General features: G+C 43.0%; 1 protein-coding gene across 1 annotated transcript; it reads right to left on the bottom strand.

Moving 5' to 3' along the window:
* Nucleotides 1-2,877: 2,877 nt before the first annotated feature.
* Defb119 (defensin, beta 119) lies at nucleotides 2,878-8,888 on the bottom strand. Its single transcript, XM_005384921.2, has 2 exons — nucleotides 8,705-8,888; nucleotides 2,878-3,149 (listed from the first exon to the last, which is right to left on the bottom strand). The coding sequence occupies exons 1-2, from the start codon at nucleotides 8,760-8,762 to the stop codon at nucleotides 2,959-2,961; spliced, it is 249 nt and encodes an 82-aa protein (XP_005384978.1). The 5' UTR covers nucleotides 8,763-8,888; the 3' UTR covers nucleotides 2,878-2,958.
* Between the last annotated feature and the right edge of the window lie 6,434 nt (nucleotides 8,889-15,322).

The following is a 15,322-nucleotide window of genomic DNA, read 5'->3' as shown; positions in this document are numbered from 1 at the left end:
AAAAAAAAAAAAAAAAAAAAAAGATTGGAATAGAAACAATTGAAAGCCTGGTTCCATAAGTCTATTTCCTGGGCCCAGCCTAATCACATATGGAGCTTTATTTGTCTCCCTTCTGATGGCACTAAGAATATCTTCACACCTTGTCCCTTTCACAGTGGTCCACCCACACAACTATCACAGACCTAATTGCTATACATCTTCTAAATTAGCTCATTCCAAGTCCTGGAAAAAACATTCAGTCTATTTCATTATCAATGATTATTATAGATTCCTATATTAGGTTATCCCTATGTCTCCTAGAAGGATTTCTCTAACCTCTGTCTTTCAGAGCTACTTCTACATCAGGCTATAATGCAACACTTCTGGCTGGTGCCAGCGTATCATGCAGACCACACCACAGACCTGGCATTGATTTTTCCTCCGTGGTGAGTTAACCATGGAAATTCCACATGACATAATTACTGCATGATGGAGAAAGGAGAAAGAATAAAGTAGGAATGGATACCAGAAGCCACTGAGCTTCCTGCACTTGTGGCTCATGCTTTCCAGGCCTGCTAAGTCTCAATTCTGAACATATAATTTCCATCTAACATTGGAATGCTTCTTCACAATTCTAATTTTATTATTCAAAAGGTTACATTATACAATACCCAACTCATAATGGGAAAATCAGGCCTTCTGAATTTTTTTTCAAATCTGTCTACTATTCCTGACAATTGATAACTGAGAGTCTTTGGAGATCTCAGTCCCTAGCATATGTTTTTTGCTGGCCTTAATTTATTGCACCTTCTTTCCCTGGGTGTTTTTTGATTTGGGGTTCTGATTTGTGCATTTTCCCTTGGAACTTTATCCAAGTAAATTGGTTGAGTCTTCAGTTAGAGACCTACTTCATCATTTACTGCTGTCAGCTTGGCACTACAGTCTTGAGTCAACTTTAAACTAAGTTATCAGTTTGGGTTTTTTTAAAACCACTCATATACCGTGAATTCAGGCTGAGAGACTAATGCAAGTCAGTTTGAGGTTGTAAATTTTCAGTGAAATTTTTTTTCTGAGGACCAAAGTTCAAAATATGGCAATGTTCCTTGAGAACATCTGTTGATGGAGAAGAAATGTGTGACTGGTTTGTCCTTACATGTGTTTGTCACACTTTCAGGACTAGGGAGTATGTAGGGATCTCCTAGTAGGGTGGCTCACATTTTTTTCAGATCCTAAGAACTGTCTCCCTGCCTCTGGCCAGTCCTATCCTCCCCAAAATTATAGCAACCAGAGCTCAAATTCACCTGATTCAAACAAATGTCTTCAAGACAAAAACAGTTTCACTACCATCTTCAAAAGAGAGTTTGCTTGCACTTGGCCTTGATGTTCTGGGCCTTACTTTCTTGCAAGGTCAAGGACGCTTAAGATGTTTTGTTGTGTATTTCAGCGAAGTGTTTTTAAAAACTGTTTTCAATGAGAAGGCTACCTGGGTTCTTTGACCAATATCCTTCCTGTAATACAGGTTTAGAATGAGCATTTTCTCTAGATCTTAAGTTTTATGGCATGAGAGAGTGGGCAGCACAGGAGGAAAGAGGAAAATTATCATCAAGGGATGAAAACATTGCTAACTCTAAACCCAAAAGTAAAAGAATTACTTCCTTAAGTACAGGAGAAACATGCTGGCCAGGCATGGGCTCATTAAGCAGAGCAAAGCACTGAACCTAACAGCATTTGGGAGGAGCATTTCAGTATGAGGTTGTGTTGGTTACAGACACTGCAATGGGTCAATCATGGTGTGTGGGGAATTCAGAGATCATTGGAAAATGATTTCAAAGCATAGTTCTGTCACTGACAATGTGTTTTACAGCTGTGTTCATTCAAAAAGTTGTCACTGATGAGCAAAAACAAGTTTGAGACTATTTTTTCGCTTGTTATCATAGCTGTAGAACTAACAGCTTTTCCCTAGGCATATGGGGGGTTTTTAATCCTGGAATGGAAGAGTAACCTCAGAGGAGTGTAAAAGGACAAACCAAAGGAGAATCCCTATAGGTAAAGGAAGAAGAGAAGCCTAAAAGTTAGAGAAACAATGAATGAAGTCATAGAACCCAAGGAAGTTAAGGTTTTCAAGGAAAGATTAAGCTACGGTAGAAATGCTGTCCAGAGGCAGAGTGAGATACAAGTAGAACAATATCCCAAAACTTTCTAAAAGGTGGTCCACTGGTCCCTTGGATCAGAGTCAGTTCTGTAGAATAATCAGAAGAAAAGCAAAGTATAATGAGTTGGAGGGTCAGAGGAACAGAGAATGATAATGGCCAGGGTAAATATTTTCCTTTTGATAAAATTTGCAACTAAAGAAAGAGAAACAAATAAGATATCAGTGGGAAGTCAGATACAAAAATAAAATTGGAATTGTATGTTACAATCTGGTGTTGGATCTGGCGCTGCAGGAGTAAGCCTTGTAGATCTTCAGGAATGAGAGCGGCTTAATGCTCATGAACAACAACAGCAAGAAATATTCAAGTTCCTCCTGTAATAACCATCAAATAGAGCCCTAAGCCACAACTTGAAACTTTGATAAGGCAACTTATCCCACATTACAACAGTTCTGTTGGCTAGGAAGTTCCACCATGAGCTAAGCCAAATTTGCCCACAAGTTTTCTCCCCACTGCTCCATACATCCATCCCACTCGTCCTAGTCTCTCTCTGAGTCCTACATGGCTCTGCCTAATCCCATCCACCTTCCCCCATTTGTGGCCACTGCTTTCTCCTCCATCTTCACTGACCGGTCTGGTCCTTTTGATCATCACTCCAGATCTCTGCCACAAGCTCCAGCAGAGGTATCTTACCATGCAGAACCCAATCTCTCACTGTCATTTCCGGTGAATAAAAGACAGAAAAGGGTGGCAGATGCATGACTTTTAATGAGGGCGGTTAACATCACATCTTGTTCCCAGAAAGTTTGAAGAGTGTGATGGCCAGCATTCAAGGTGTTCGGGGCCAGTGGTTCCCATAGGACCAGCCACTATTTGCCTCTGCACCAGTAATGCTTATCCTCATGTAGGACTGGAGGCAGCATGGTTGATAATTTCTGCAGTGGTAGTAGGGTTGCTCATTCTTTTTGCAAGAGGGTCTACAGACTCCTGCGTTGCCCATGCATCGAAGAAGTTCTTTTCCTGGCCAGAAAAAAATAACAATGATACTAATTAGTTTCCACTTAGCAGTGAGAGAGGTAGGATGAGATGGGGAGCGGAGTAAAAACCTGAAGCGTGATGGCAACTTCCCCTTCCAGAAAAGTAGAGCAAATGTCCTTTTCTGTAAGTGTCCTTTTAAGTAGAGTTTAAAAGTATAGGCATTATACATAAAACAAACATAAGAATACTCCATAAGGTGAAGAAAAGAAGGCAGACCAGGCAAAGATCTCAGGACCTGAGGAATGACAATCATAAATTCCTTTGGTTTGTTTCTGTCTTGTGTATCCCAGACCCTTTCTTTCTAGGGTGCTGCCTGTCTACCTAATAGGACTTTGTTTCAAAGAGGGATCATTGCTTCCTTGGATAATAACAGATGGGTTCTCAGCTGTCTTCACTGTGGGGCCCAAACTTTTGAACCTGCCATTCCAAGTCCTCTCACTTACTCCGTGAATGATTGCCAGCACCCAATATTGTCAGGCCTTAAACTTGGCACCCAGCACGAAAGGGTCCTCTATGTCCAACTGGGTTTAACACAAAATTACGTGTGCACTTATACACACAGCATGAGGTCTTTACATAAATAAAAGTGGTGCCCTCCATTGTTTTTGTCTAGAGCACATGTGTTACCTAAGCAAATATCTTTACTCCTTTGGTTCTTGGGCAATAAGAGAAAATGAACTCTCAGTATCATATATGGTTTAGATTCTGGGTGCTGGAATGCAAAGCAGAGGGTGAACAGAGCTTCAGCTACATCAGCAGGCCGCTCATCAGTTTCAGGAAAGGTCCAGCACAGAGACAGGCCCAGGCCTTCCAGCTTTGTATAAGCGTTCTTCCAAAACGCATCTACATCTGCCACGTCAACCCTCCCCACAGACAAGCATACTCTCTCTCCTTCCTTGGCATCCCTCAGCCCACCAGGAGGAAAAGAGAGAGCCAAGGAAGCCTTCAAAAAGGAAAAACCAAAGCCACATCCCTTTATGTCACATCCTCTGGAGATGAGGTCCCTGCCCATCTTCCCCGAGGAAAAGAGCCAGTCTGCAGTGAAAGGCACGATGGGCAAAGCAGGACATCTGAGATGGCGAGGCCGGACTGAAGATGGTGGAGAGAGGCCACCGTGTCCCAGAAAGGGATTTCACAGATGTCCAGATTAACTCCCAAGGCTTTCATCAGGGACTTTTCATCTCCTCACACCCACCTACCTGTCAACTCCATGTCACTCAATGCCACTACTCTGTCTTACCCACATCTACTCAGTGTCATCTTGGATGTTCTCTCACCTGTTCTGCAAAAGTCAGAGGAGAACCACTACTGATCCCAGCATTGTCTGTAACTATTAGTGCGGGCCAACTTTCCTCCCTTGAGCCTCAATTTCTCCACCTGTGAAAGTGGAAAATAGGGAAAGGTCCCCTGGGATCCTCTCAGCTCTGAGGGCTATGAAGAATGAAGGAATTGTTGGGGGTGGTGCCTTATCTCCCAAAGGAATAACTTGAGGGAATTTTCAAAATGTCATATGCTCTAAGACTCAAGCACATGGGCAAGTGTCATCTGAAGACTTCTTGTGGCTCAGTGGAGAGACCTGAGCCCCTTCCTCACCCCAGCGGTTGCCTCTGAGTACCCAGTGTTAGGCACAGAGGAGGTTCTTAAATGACATTGGCCAAGTGAGGAAAGGATTCCAATGAGTTGGTGGAGGCTGAACTGCTATTTGTGAAGGTGTCAATGCCAGGTCCCAAGCCTTAGGGAGCCCTGGACCCTCCCTAGACCCCCTTCCACTCTGTGAAGCCTGTGTGTTGCAGGAGCAAGCTAACTGAGGAACAAAAAGACCCAAGGACTTGAAAGAGACCCAGGTACTCCTCTGCACCATTCTCTGTGCTCCCTCAAATCCAGAGGATCCCAACCTCATTCCTAGAACCTGGCGTCAGCCTTCTGTACCCACACCAAATCCATTCATGCTGTCACTCATGAACCCATCATTCATCTATCAATTGATCAAGAAATACTCCCTAAATATTAGCATCTGCTCAGAGGTGGGGCTTAACACCAAGCAGACAGCTATAAATAAGCGCTTGTCTGAACCTCTAAGGGTTTCCATTTAGTAATGGAAAATGTTTGGAGGTTTGGTGGGAAAGAGACAATGACTCAAATAATTACACAATAACGTGATATACAGCCTCACTTCTTAAAAGTGAGTTTGTGAACACAGTCAGAACTCAGCTGGGAAAAGAGAGAGAACCTACAAAGGTGAGATCAAAATCTGGAGCAGGAATGCAAGTGGAGGCTCATGTATCATACATCAGAATACTTAAATGCTGTGACTCAAGCTAACAAAGGAAATAAATAAAATATATTCTATCCCCTTCTGTGCAATAGTCCTTCGTACTGACCAGAGAGATCAGATTAGAATTTATAATTCTTGGATTTCTCAGACTTTGCGCAGAAACCAGGCAGCATGGGGGCAGCTGACCTAGACCCGCTTCTCTGGCAGCCCCAACTCTGCCCCCAGCTGGGAGGAGACACAGTTGCAGACACAGACACAGACAGATGCAGACACTCCAGCCTGAACATCAAAGCCCTGCCCAGGGCCTCTGCAAACGGGGGTGTCCTTAGCACTTCTCCTGTTAGGGCTGAACATCCAGACAGACCCACCTTCCAGGGGGGACCTTGGGGACAAACCCGTGGAAGCAGACACGGAGGCCTTTGGACAAGTACAGTGCAGTCCAGAGAGTGGGGATGACAGCCACAGGCTTGGGGCAAGGGGTATGTCCCTCTTGTCCCAATAACGCCTGCCTCCATGGGGAGGGACTTAGCCAGAGGAGCCCTGGAATAGGATCAGGATCAGGAGAGGGGTCTCTCTTTCCAGGGGGGAAAAAAAAGAAATATGGAATTGAAAGCAAAGTATATTCCTGGATGGGAGTGGGCTTCTTCCACTTGCCTCAGTGCTGTGCACAGTGCTTTACTGAGTACCCAAGCCCCTGAAAAAAAACTGTTTTGGATAAATGAGACCATAAGAATAAGATTTGAGATAGTAAAGCCTGGAAGAACACTCAGGTGCTCTAAATTTCCAAGCAGAATTTTTTTAATGTTCCTCATGAGTAACTTCTCTCCAAGGCGAAATTATCTATTGAAATGAGAGAGGCTTCTGTCTCTCTAGAGTCTAGCACAGTCAGAAAACACGCAGCACATATTCAGTAAATATCTGAATAAATCAATGAACAATCACATCAGCTAACATTTATTGAGGGCTTAGTATGTACTGCACACTATGAATTATTTCATTTCATTCTTACCTATATTCTGAGGTAAATAATACTATTTTCTAGTTTTCCAGTTGGGGAGGCTCAAGTTCTGAGAGTTTTATACACAGACTGCTAGTTTATGCAGTCTCTGGCAGACCAGAGATGAATGAATGGGTAAATTAATCCATAAAAAATGAATAATGAACAAATTCATATATTCATATGGAAATGCATACATTTGCATGCTTTATCTTTTTTAGCATATGAGAATCCTGTGACCCCTGGGGGTTTTGGGTTTCAGAGAATGAGAAAGCATTTGAGCTGACCTTCCAGGAAACCTAAAATTTGGGCTCTACTCAGCACTCCACTTCCTCCCTGTCCACTCCATGCCCATTCATCACACGATGGACCAGTTCTCCAGCCCAAAGATTCTCCCACTTTCTATGCACCTGAGGTGCCTTGAAATCTCACAGCTCCTCCCATATTAATTCCCTCAGTGTACCCCTCACTCAACCCTCATGGGGTTGGAGATGGGGAATCATCTTCAAAACTAAAATCGTAGCTTGGCATGATGGTGCACTTCTGTAATCCCAGCTACTCAGAGGGCTGGAGCAGGAGGATCACAAGTTCAAGGCCAGCCAGGGCAATTTAGCAAGAACCTGTTTCAAAATAAGAATTTTTTTAAAAAAGAGTTCAGTAGTAGAACACTTGCCTCGTAAGCTCTAGATTCAGTCCTCGACACTACACACACACACACACACACATTAAAAAAAAACACCCTATAATCATTTCCTCTTGCTGGGGCCAGTCCTAATGACCTCCCTCTATTACCACTTAACCCTGTCCTGCCATCTTCCACTCTCAGTTCATTTTGGGTTTATGGTTCTTTATGATTGATAGACACAAGAAATACATTTGTGAGTTTAATGAAACGTGGAAACAAAGAACCTAGAGCAAAGTCATTTCTGTCTGTGATTTCTATTTTTCTTTCTTGTCCTGAATCATATGAACTTTATAGGAGTGGTCTAGCCAAGGTCTCCATCAATTGTTATTGGTTGGATTGTTAAATAAGGACCATTTACAATCTCAGCAATGTGTGATGCTGTCTTCATCATCCGTGGACACCAGCCGGCAGTGTCCATCCATCCAACACTGTATTTCTGGTGCAGGAACAATCATTAAGCAGGTGTTGGTCACTCATGAGGGGAAACAAGAGGAAGCAGGGGAGCAATAGGGGAATACGAGTTTGAATGGGAGAGACAGAGAGGATTCGGGAAGTAATGGTGGACCCAATCCCAAGAAAAAACACTGGAAGGGAAAGACAGGAGACAATTGTTCCAACTAGAAATTCCAAAGTTTTCAGGAAAGCCTTTTCAGGAGAGGATTTCTACCCTTCTATCATTTTATTCCCCAACGTCCTACTCCTTCCTTTGGAATCAGTGTTGATACTAATAAAGTTCTCACCAAATAAAGGAGCTTGGGAAAGGTGTCTGCCTATAATTTAGGAAATGGAGGGGATTCACTCACATTACAACTGACCCAACTCCTTGTGAAGAGCCTGACTCTGTAACAGAAGCCCAACCAACCTCAGCTCCAGCCACAACCCAATCTGCAGCCTTCCTTGACCCCATCTTCACCTACTACAAAGTCAAAACCCAGCCAACTCCCAGTCTTACTCACTTAATGGCCCCTGAACCCTAATTCCAAGTCCAACTCAAATCTAATCAAGTCACCAACCACAACTCCCACCAGCCACCCTTCAATAATGTGAACCCAAGCACCCTGCACCACTGGGAACTAACTCCCAGCCTGAGCTCAAGCCAAATTTAATGCCCGACACTACTTCCACCCAAACCAAAATCCCATCTCCTCTCCAACTTGCCCCATACCATCAGCAAATCCCAGCTCCTCACCTCCAGCTCATCCCCCATGTTCCCCAATCATTCCAACCCCAAGGTTCCTTCCGTCACAACTCAACCCCAGCTTTCGATCTAATCTCCAACAAACCCCCAACTTGCACCCAATCCTTCAACCCCAAGCTCTCTCAAGCACCCACCAGGATGCCATCCCTGCCCTTAAATGTCAGATGTTTCAAACATCATCTATTACCCCATCAGTTAGCAAAAAATAATAATAATAATAATAATAATAATAATAATAATAATAATCAGGGAGAAATGTTAATGTGATATGATCCTGGGAAAGCTGCATGAAATGAGCAAAGGCTAGGATGTTGCCTTCAGTGAGGGGGCAGAGGAAAGGGTAGCTGCCAGGATCGCAGACCCTTGAGAGAGCCCAAGTTACCTGGCATCACTGGTTCCATGGCCAGAAGAATGGCAAGAAACAGGAAAAGAAGCTTCATGGCTCTCAGGGCCTGGGAGATGGTGGCTGAGTTGCAAGGTTAAGAAGCAGAGTTCCCTCCGGTCCTTTTATCAGCAGAGCCACAGGCAGCGAATTAGAACAGGAGGGGATTTGTACAAGGTCAGCCAGGCCAAGGGACACTGTGTAGCAGATATCTCTGCACAGCGCAAGACAACTGCGTGGGAAATTGGCCAGCACCTTCGCAAGAGGAGGCTCTCCCTTCTAGTGAGGAAATAGGGAAATTAAAGCCATTTGGCTTTTTGAGAACCACAAAGGAATTAGATAATTAATTAACACGTAAACATATGTTAAGAAACGTTTAATTTTTTAAAAAGTTCTTCTCAGCTTTCTGATACAAGGATATACACACATACATCTTTCTGAATCTTGAACTTGCCGATCCTGTTCCCACTTCAGGGATTTAGCATTTGTCCTTGGTTTGCCTATAAAGCTCCTCCTTCCCATCTTCCCATAGACATCTCCTGCCACCCACTGCACCTCTCCTCAAATGCCTCCTCTTGGAGAAGCTTCAGCTGGTCACTCTAGGTGACAGTGCTCTCCTCTGCAGCCGCTCTGGATCATAGTAGGTTTTTATGATCTTTTTAGATTTATGTTTAGTCTTTATTTCCTCATACAATGTTAGAAACTTGGCCTGGGCTAGGCATGCATTGGAGATAGTTTGAGTGTGTCTCCTAAGTGTCATGTTCTGAAAGCTTGGTCCCCCATGTGGATATGTTGAGAGGTGATGGGACTTTTAAATGGGCCTAGTGCAAGGTAATTTGGCTGTGGAGTTATGGCCTTTGGAAGAAATTAATGTATTTTTCAAGAAACCCAGTTAGTTTCCAAGAAAGTGGGTTGTTGGGGCTGGGGATATAGCTCAGTAATAGAACACTTGCCTAGCGTGCACAAAGCCCTGGGTTTTATTCACCAGCACCATCCAAAAAAAAAAAGAGAGAGGCAAAAACAGAGAGAGAGAGACTGATTCCAGCCATGCTGCTGGAGAAGCCAGATAAGGGCCATACCTCCAACAGAACTTAAAGAAGAAACTATGAAAGATGATGAAAAAAGAAAGAGAGAACTAATTAAACAGCTACTCCATGTAGACTTGGAGAATGGGTATCCGTTTCACACAGATTTAGATTGGGGCGTTGGCCCTGATTCTTGTTACCTATGGATCTTAAATTAAATGATCTGAGCCTCCTATAATAAAATACAAATCATAGCAGTGTCTAATTTAAATAATTGGGATAAATTACATAAATTGCTTAAGAAACTACCTGACACATAGCAGGTGCTGAATTATTACTGTTGCTTTTGATTCTTGTTATTACTGTGATGATCATATCTACCATTATTATCCTCAAACAATTCTGAGAAGTGGAAATTGTAAACCTCCAATTCATACAGGACAAAACTGAGACTCCGCTGGATAAAAGGAACTGTTCGAGGGATTCCCGGGTGGAGTGAAGAGTAGAAAATAGAAATTAAATTTTCATAGAAGCTTAGAAAAATGGTTATTAAGCAGCTATAACTGTGAGAACTTGAGACAGAGCAGGGTGAGGCCTTGTTCAGGGCTCAGAGTCCATGGTATAGTGGGTTGTAAGATTTTTGGAGAAAAGTGTGACCTAGAAAAAAGTCACTGTACAGCCCATGTTGAAGATAATTACTAGGGCAGAGGCGAGGGAGGAAAGATTAGTACAGGCTATTTCATGTCTCTGGAAGAAATAACAAGGACTGGACAGGACCTGGGACACAGTGCATAAACACAAAGTATAGCGAGCTCTTCCCCATCCTAGTCATGATCCGGGAAGTTTCTATTTGTAATCCCATGGAGAAGTTATTGGAGTTCTAGTGAGTTAATTCCAATCTACCACTTCCAGGGCAACCCATGGTGAGAATAAAGACACTAAGGCATATTTGTAGTTGTGTCCTAAGTCCAGCTAGGATAATGGCTAACTGGAACAAAGGCCTCGACCCAGAGCCAAATCCTGGTTTTATTAATTCATAAAGAAGGGAGTGGCTCGGGGATAAGTGACTGTGAGAGTGGTGGGAAGTATGTGAGTGCTGTGAGCTGGGCTAGGAAGGAGGCCTGAAATCGCCTCTGCAATATGCAGAGAGAAAGATATGCAGAAAGAGTAATCTGCATAACACAACTGACATAGTATGTGATATTTTGGGGTTGGTGCTTCAACTCTGATGTGTAATCTTTTATGCCCAGGGAAGTCATAGCCTTTTATCTTGAGGCTGGAACCCAGCATGGAGCATGGCTCTCCATCCCGCCTGGCTCACACATATTTTTTGGGAACTACAGGGTGGGGCAACGCTGCCTTATCGCCTTGCTTCAAATACTACACATCAGCACCTCCCCTGGACTGATTTGCATTGCTTAAAGCGAATGGAAGGGATAAGAAAAAGTCCTAGCCAGCTCTGTACATATCAATACATGGAAATAGGGCCAGATTTATCCAAAATGGAGATAATTGCTCTTCTTTCAAGGAAAGTCAGCCAGGTGGTCCTCCACAACAAAAGAAGTAAGAGAAGAAAGATATCATGAAACACTGGAGCCCTCCTGAGAAACCCTCCCCTCCGAGCTGCGGAGTAGCCTTGGTACTCAGCTAAGGAGCACAGACACTGCTAGGCTTGGTGACAGGCGCTCACTGAGCTGTCTTGGCTCATCCTCACAGCACTGCACTACGAAAACAAAAATTCAGGAGGGCAAGCATCTTTCCCGAGTGATATATGGTGTAATCCCAGATTTGAACCCAGGTCTGACTGATCCCCAAACATGAGGCTTCTAGTGATAACTCTGTCTTCTGGGAAGCCACATCTAGCTAAGTGAGGTCAGAAGCCTCTGGAGAGTCTCACTTCAAAGAATTTAAAAGTCTTTGCTGCAAAAAGGTGAAAGTAAGATCAGAAAAATTTGTGGCCTTCATTTTTTATAACAGATTTATTGAATATATGCCATCAACCTTACTCGTTAAGTATAAATCTCATGATTTTTGGTAAATTTAGAATTGTACCACCATCACTATAGCTTAATTTTTAGAACATTCCAGCACTCCCAAATACCCCGCGTGCTTATTTGCAATCACTGTCAAATCGCAGCTCTAGCTGAGTTGGGAGCTGCCTGTCTGGTGTTTAGCACAGTGCCTGGCAGGGAGTAGGAGGCTGACCGTACATCTCAGGTTCTTGGTGCTAATGTGTAGGAGGAGAGCGTGGGAGCCTTGAGCTGGTCTGGCCCCTGCTGTCTCTGCTCCTGTGAGGGCTGAGGGCTTGGGCCTGGAGAAAGGAGTCACAGTCTAGAGAACACTGTAGCAGGGGCCTGTGAGCAAGACCTAAAAGCTGGAGGGGGCTGAGCTTGTGCTCAGGCAGGCAAAGAAGGGGTCAAAAACAAACTAGGAAGTCTACACAGCCCCTTTAATTTCAGCAGACAGGAATGCTTTGCATCATTTCTCAGGAGTGAGGTTTTATTGCAGGCTTGAATATTGTTTTAATTTGAATTCCGTTAAGATCATAAGTTGTTACAAGGCTATATTCTACAGTTAGCCTCCTATGTTACCTTGTAAAAGTCACTCAACCTCTCTGAACCTGTTTCCTTGACTACAAATGGGAGATCTAATGCTTTGTAGAGTTGATGTGAGGAGTAAATGAGTGATTATACATGAAGCACTTAGACTAAGTGGGCAGGAGGCAGGACTAGGAGTAAGAGTCCAGGAGACAGGGAAGAGGAAAGACCTTGAACAGAAAACCAACTGGGCCCAGTTTTGCTGCACAGAATCTCTGGGACACACTAAGATGCGGACAAGCTGTAGTCCCAGGCTTCTTAACTCTCCCACTCAGGTACAGCCTGGTCAGTTCTGGAGACCAGGTACCACCCACCTCCTGAAATTGTGCAGTTACATTTTTAAGTTCTTAAGAGACCACCTACACCCTGCAACCTGAATCCCTCAGCAGGATATAGAGAGAAATACACACTGGTTATCAAGTTCCCAGGAAGGATTCTGCATAGGCCTACACTTCCGCATTTCCCACAGCCTCCTCCGCCAACCTAGTATATTAATAATAAGGAAGCAAAAGAAGTGAGAACTGTAAAATTACATACTCTTAAGGGCATCTTTCACTTCTGTACATTCATGCCATCTCCTCATCTTTAGGGTAGAGCCAGGCTGTGACTTGAGGGAAAATATAAGAAGGCCAAGATTGTATGAAAGTGGGGTAAGGATATTATAGAGGGGCTGGGTTCTAGACAAATCCTCCACCTGGGCACATCCCCAACTGTGTCCTTCTCAAGCAGGGCTGCATGGAAGAAACATGCTAACCGGGAGTATTTCATCTACAATTCTCTAAAATAGTAAGAGCGATACTAAGAGTCACCACCACACTCAATGCTCAAGGAAATGATGTTTTCATTCATTTATTTTAATTCCAGTCCATGACATCACTGGCATAAAACTGATGTTTCATTCACCTTCTGCTTCATCCTACTGGAACCTCATGTTCCTAAGAAAAGAGGATGGACCTGATCCCCATCTATAATGCTTTATTTCCCTTGCTTCTCATGATTAGGATATAGTTGAAAAAAGATATGATTGCTGTTCCTTGGGCAATTCTGGCAGCTGAAGAATTGCTCCTCACATGGATGTCTTCACCAACCACAGGCCTTGGCTGTCTTCCAAGCAAGAAACCCCATCCAAACACCCTTGGGACCAAACCCCCATCTCCTTTCCCATTCCAAAGAGATCCAGCCCCTCTCCCCAGGCCACAACATTCCTCTCTCTTGCTCTTGAAGCAAAATGTCTTCACCCTACTCCTCCTGAAATGACCCAATCTAAGGGGCCTCCTTGTGCCCAGGCATGCCCAGCTCTTAGGCAAGAGTTGTCTTCAGAGAAGCTCCTGAAACACACACACACACACACACACACACACACATGCATTAACACACATTTTCAATTTCCCAGTAGAGAAGGAAGGCCAGGATTCAGAACACAAAGTCCTGGCTTCTCTTCCCCAAAATAAGGCAGAATAATACCTTATCTCTCTTTTTCTAATACCTACTGAAGTAAAATTACTCTCAAGTAGTTGCTCCATTAAATTCTTGATACAAGGTCCTTCCACGTGTGTTTACATTATTAAGTACAGTTATATAGTTGCTCTTATTTATACACAGTAATCTTGCTTTTAAGACTAGAACAACAGTGAAAGAATGTTCTCCATTCAAGACTCATGAAAGGATGTCTCAATCTGTTCCCTAACAGTGGAAGCACTGGCAATGACCATAGCAGAGATGGATGCGACCACAACCCACCCCTGTTAAGTGTCATGTCCTTTAATTTTAATATATATTTTAGTATCATTCTGTGGCTATTAAATTTCAAACACATATTATTCTAATATGAGTATATATCTAAAAGAAGGAATTTTCTTTTAAGACCATATTTACTGATTATTGTAAGCCAAGCATATATCTCACTAAATCCATCAATTATTCAATTCATATTGATTAAATACCCAATTTGGGCCAGTAAATAAATCAGCCATTGTCTCTGTCTTCATGGAGATGATAGTCAGACACTGGATGAATGCTAAGCAGAGCTGTGGCGGATACTGCAAAGAAATGCCGAGCACTCAGCAGGGTCAGTCTAAGATGGAGAACACATGCTGAAGACTGAAACTAGACCCATATCTATCACCATGCACCAAACCCAAGTCAAAATGGATCACAGATCTGAATATTAAAACAGAAACACTAAATCTACTGGAAGAGAAAGCAGGTAAAAATCTTGAAGACATAGGGATAGGCAGAAAGTTCATGAACAAAAACCAAACTGCACAGGAAATACTTCAAAGAATCAACAACTGGGATCTCACCTTATTGAAAAGTCTTTGCACGTCTAAAGAAATCACCAGCAAAGTAAAAAGAAAACCCACAAATTGGGAAAAATTTTTAGCCAACTGTCCCTCGGACAAAGGACTTCTATCTAGAACACACAAAGAATTTTGAAAAATCAGCTCCCCCACATTCAAAGACCCAATCCAAAAATGGGCTTCTGAGATGAATACACACTTCTCAGATGAAGAAATACAAATGGGAAATAAATATATGAAAAAATGTTCAGCATCATTAGTCATTTGAGAAATGCAAATTAAAATCACACTAAGATTCCATCTCACCCCAGAAAGAGTGGCTATCATCAAGAAATCAATCAATAACAAATGCTGGAGGGGCTGTGGGGAAAAAGTACCCTTCTCCACTGTTGGTGGGAGTGTAAACTGGTGAAACCACTGTGAAAATCAGTGTGGAGATAACTGAGTAAACTAAGATTAGAGGTCCCATTCAACCCAGCTATTACCCTTCTGGGTTTTGTTCCAGAAGAACCAAAAACATCATATCACAGTGACATATGTGCACCCATGTTTATGGCAGCACAATTTGTAATTGCTATATCGTGGAAGCAACACAAATGCCCATCAACTGAAGAATGGATTAAAAAGTTGTGGTATTTTTATATAATGCAATATTACTCATCTATAAAGACAGATAAACTTGGGGCTTTTGTAGGT

The sequence above is a fragment of the Chinchilla lanigera genome, unplaced genomic scaffold (genome assembly GCF_000276665.1).
Source record: "Chinchilla lanigera isolate Chin_1 unplaced genomic scaffold, ChiLan1.0 scaffold00021, whole genome shotgun sequence".
In the NCBI taxonomy this organism is placed as follows: domain Eukaryota; kingdom Metazoa; phylum Chordata; class Mammalia; order Rodentia; family Chinchillidae; genus Chinchilla; species Chinchilla lanigera.
This window is presented reverse-complemented; position numbering and strand designations above follow the sequence as displayed.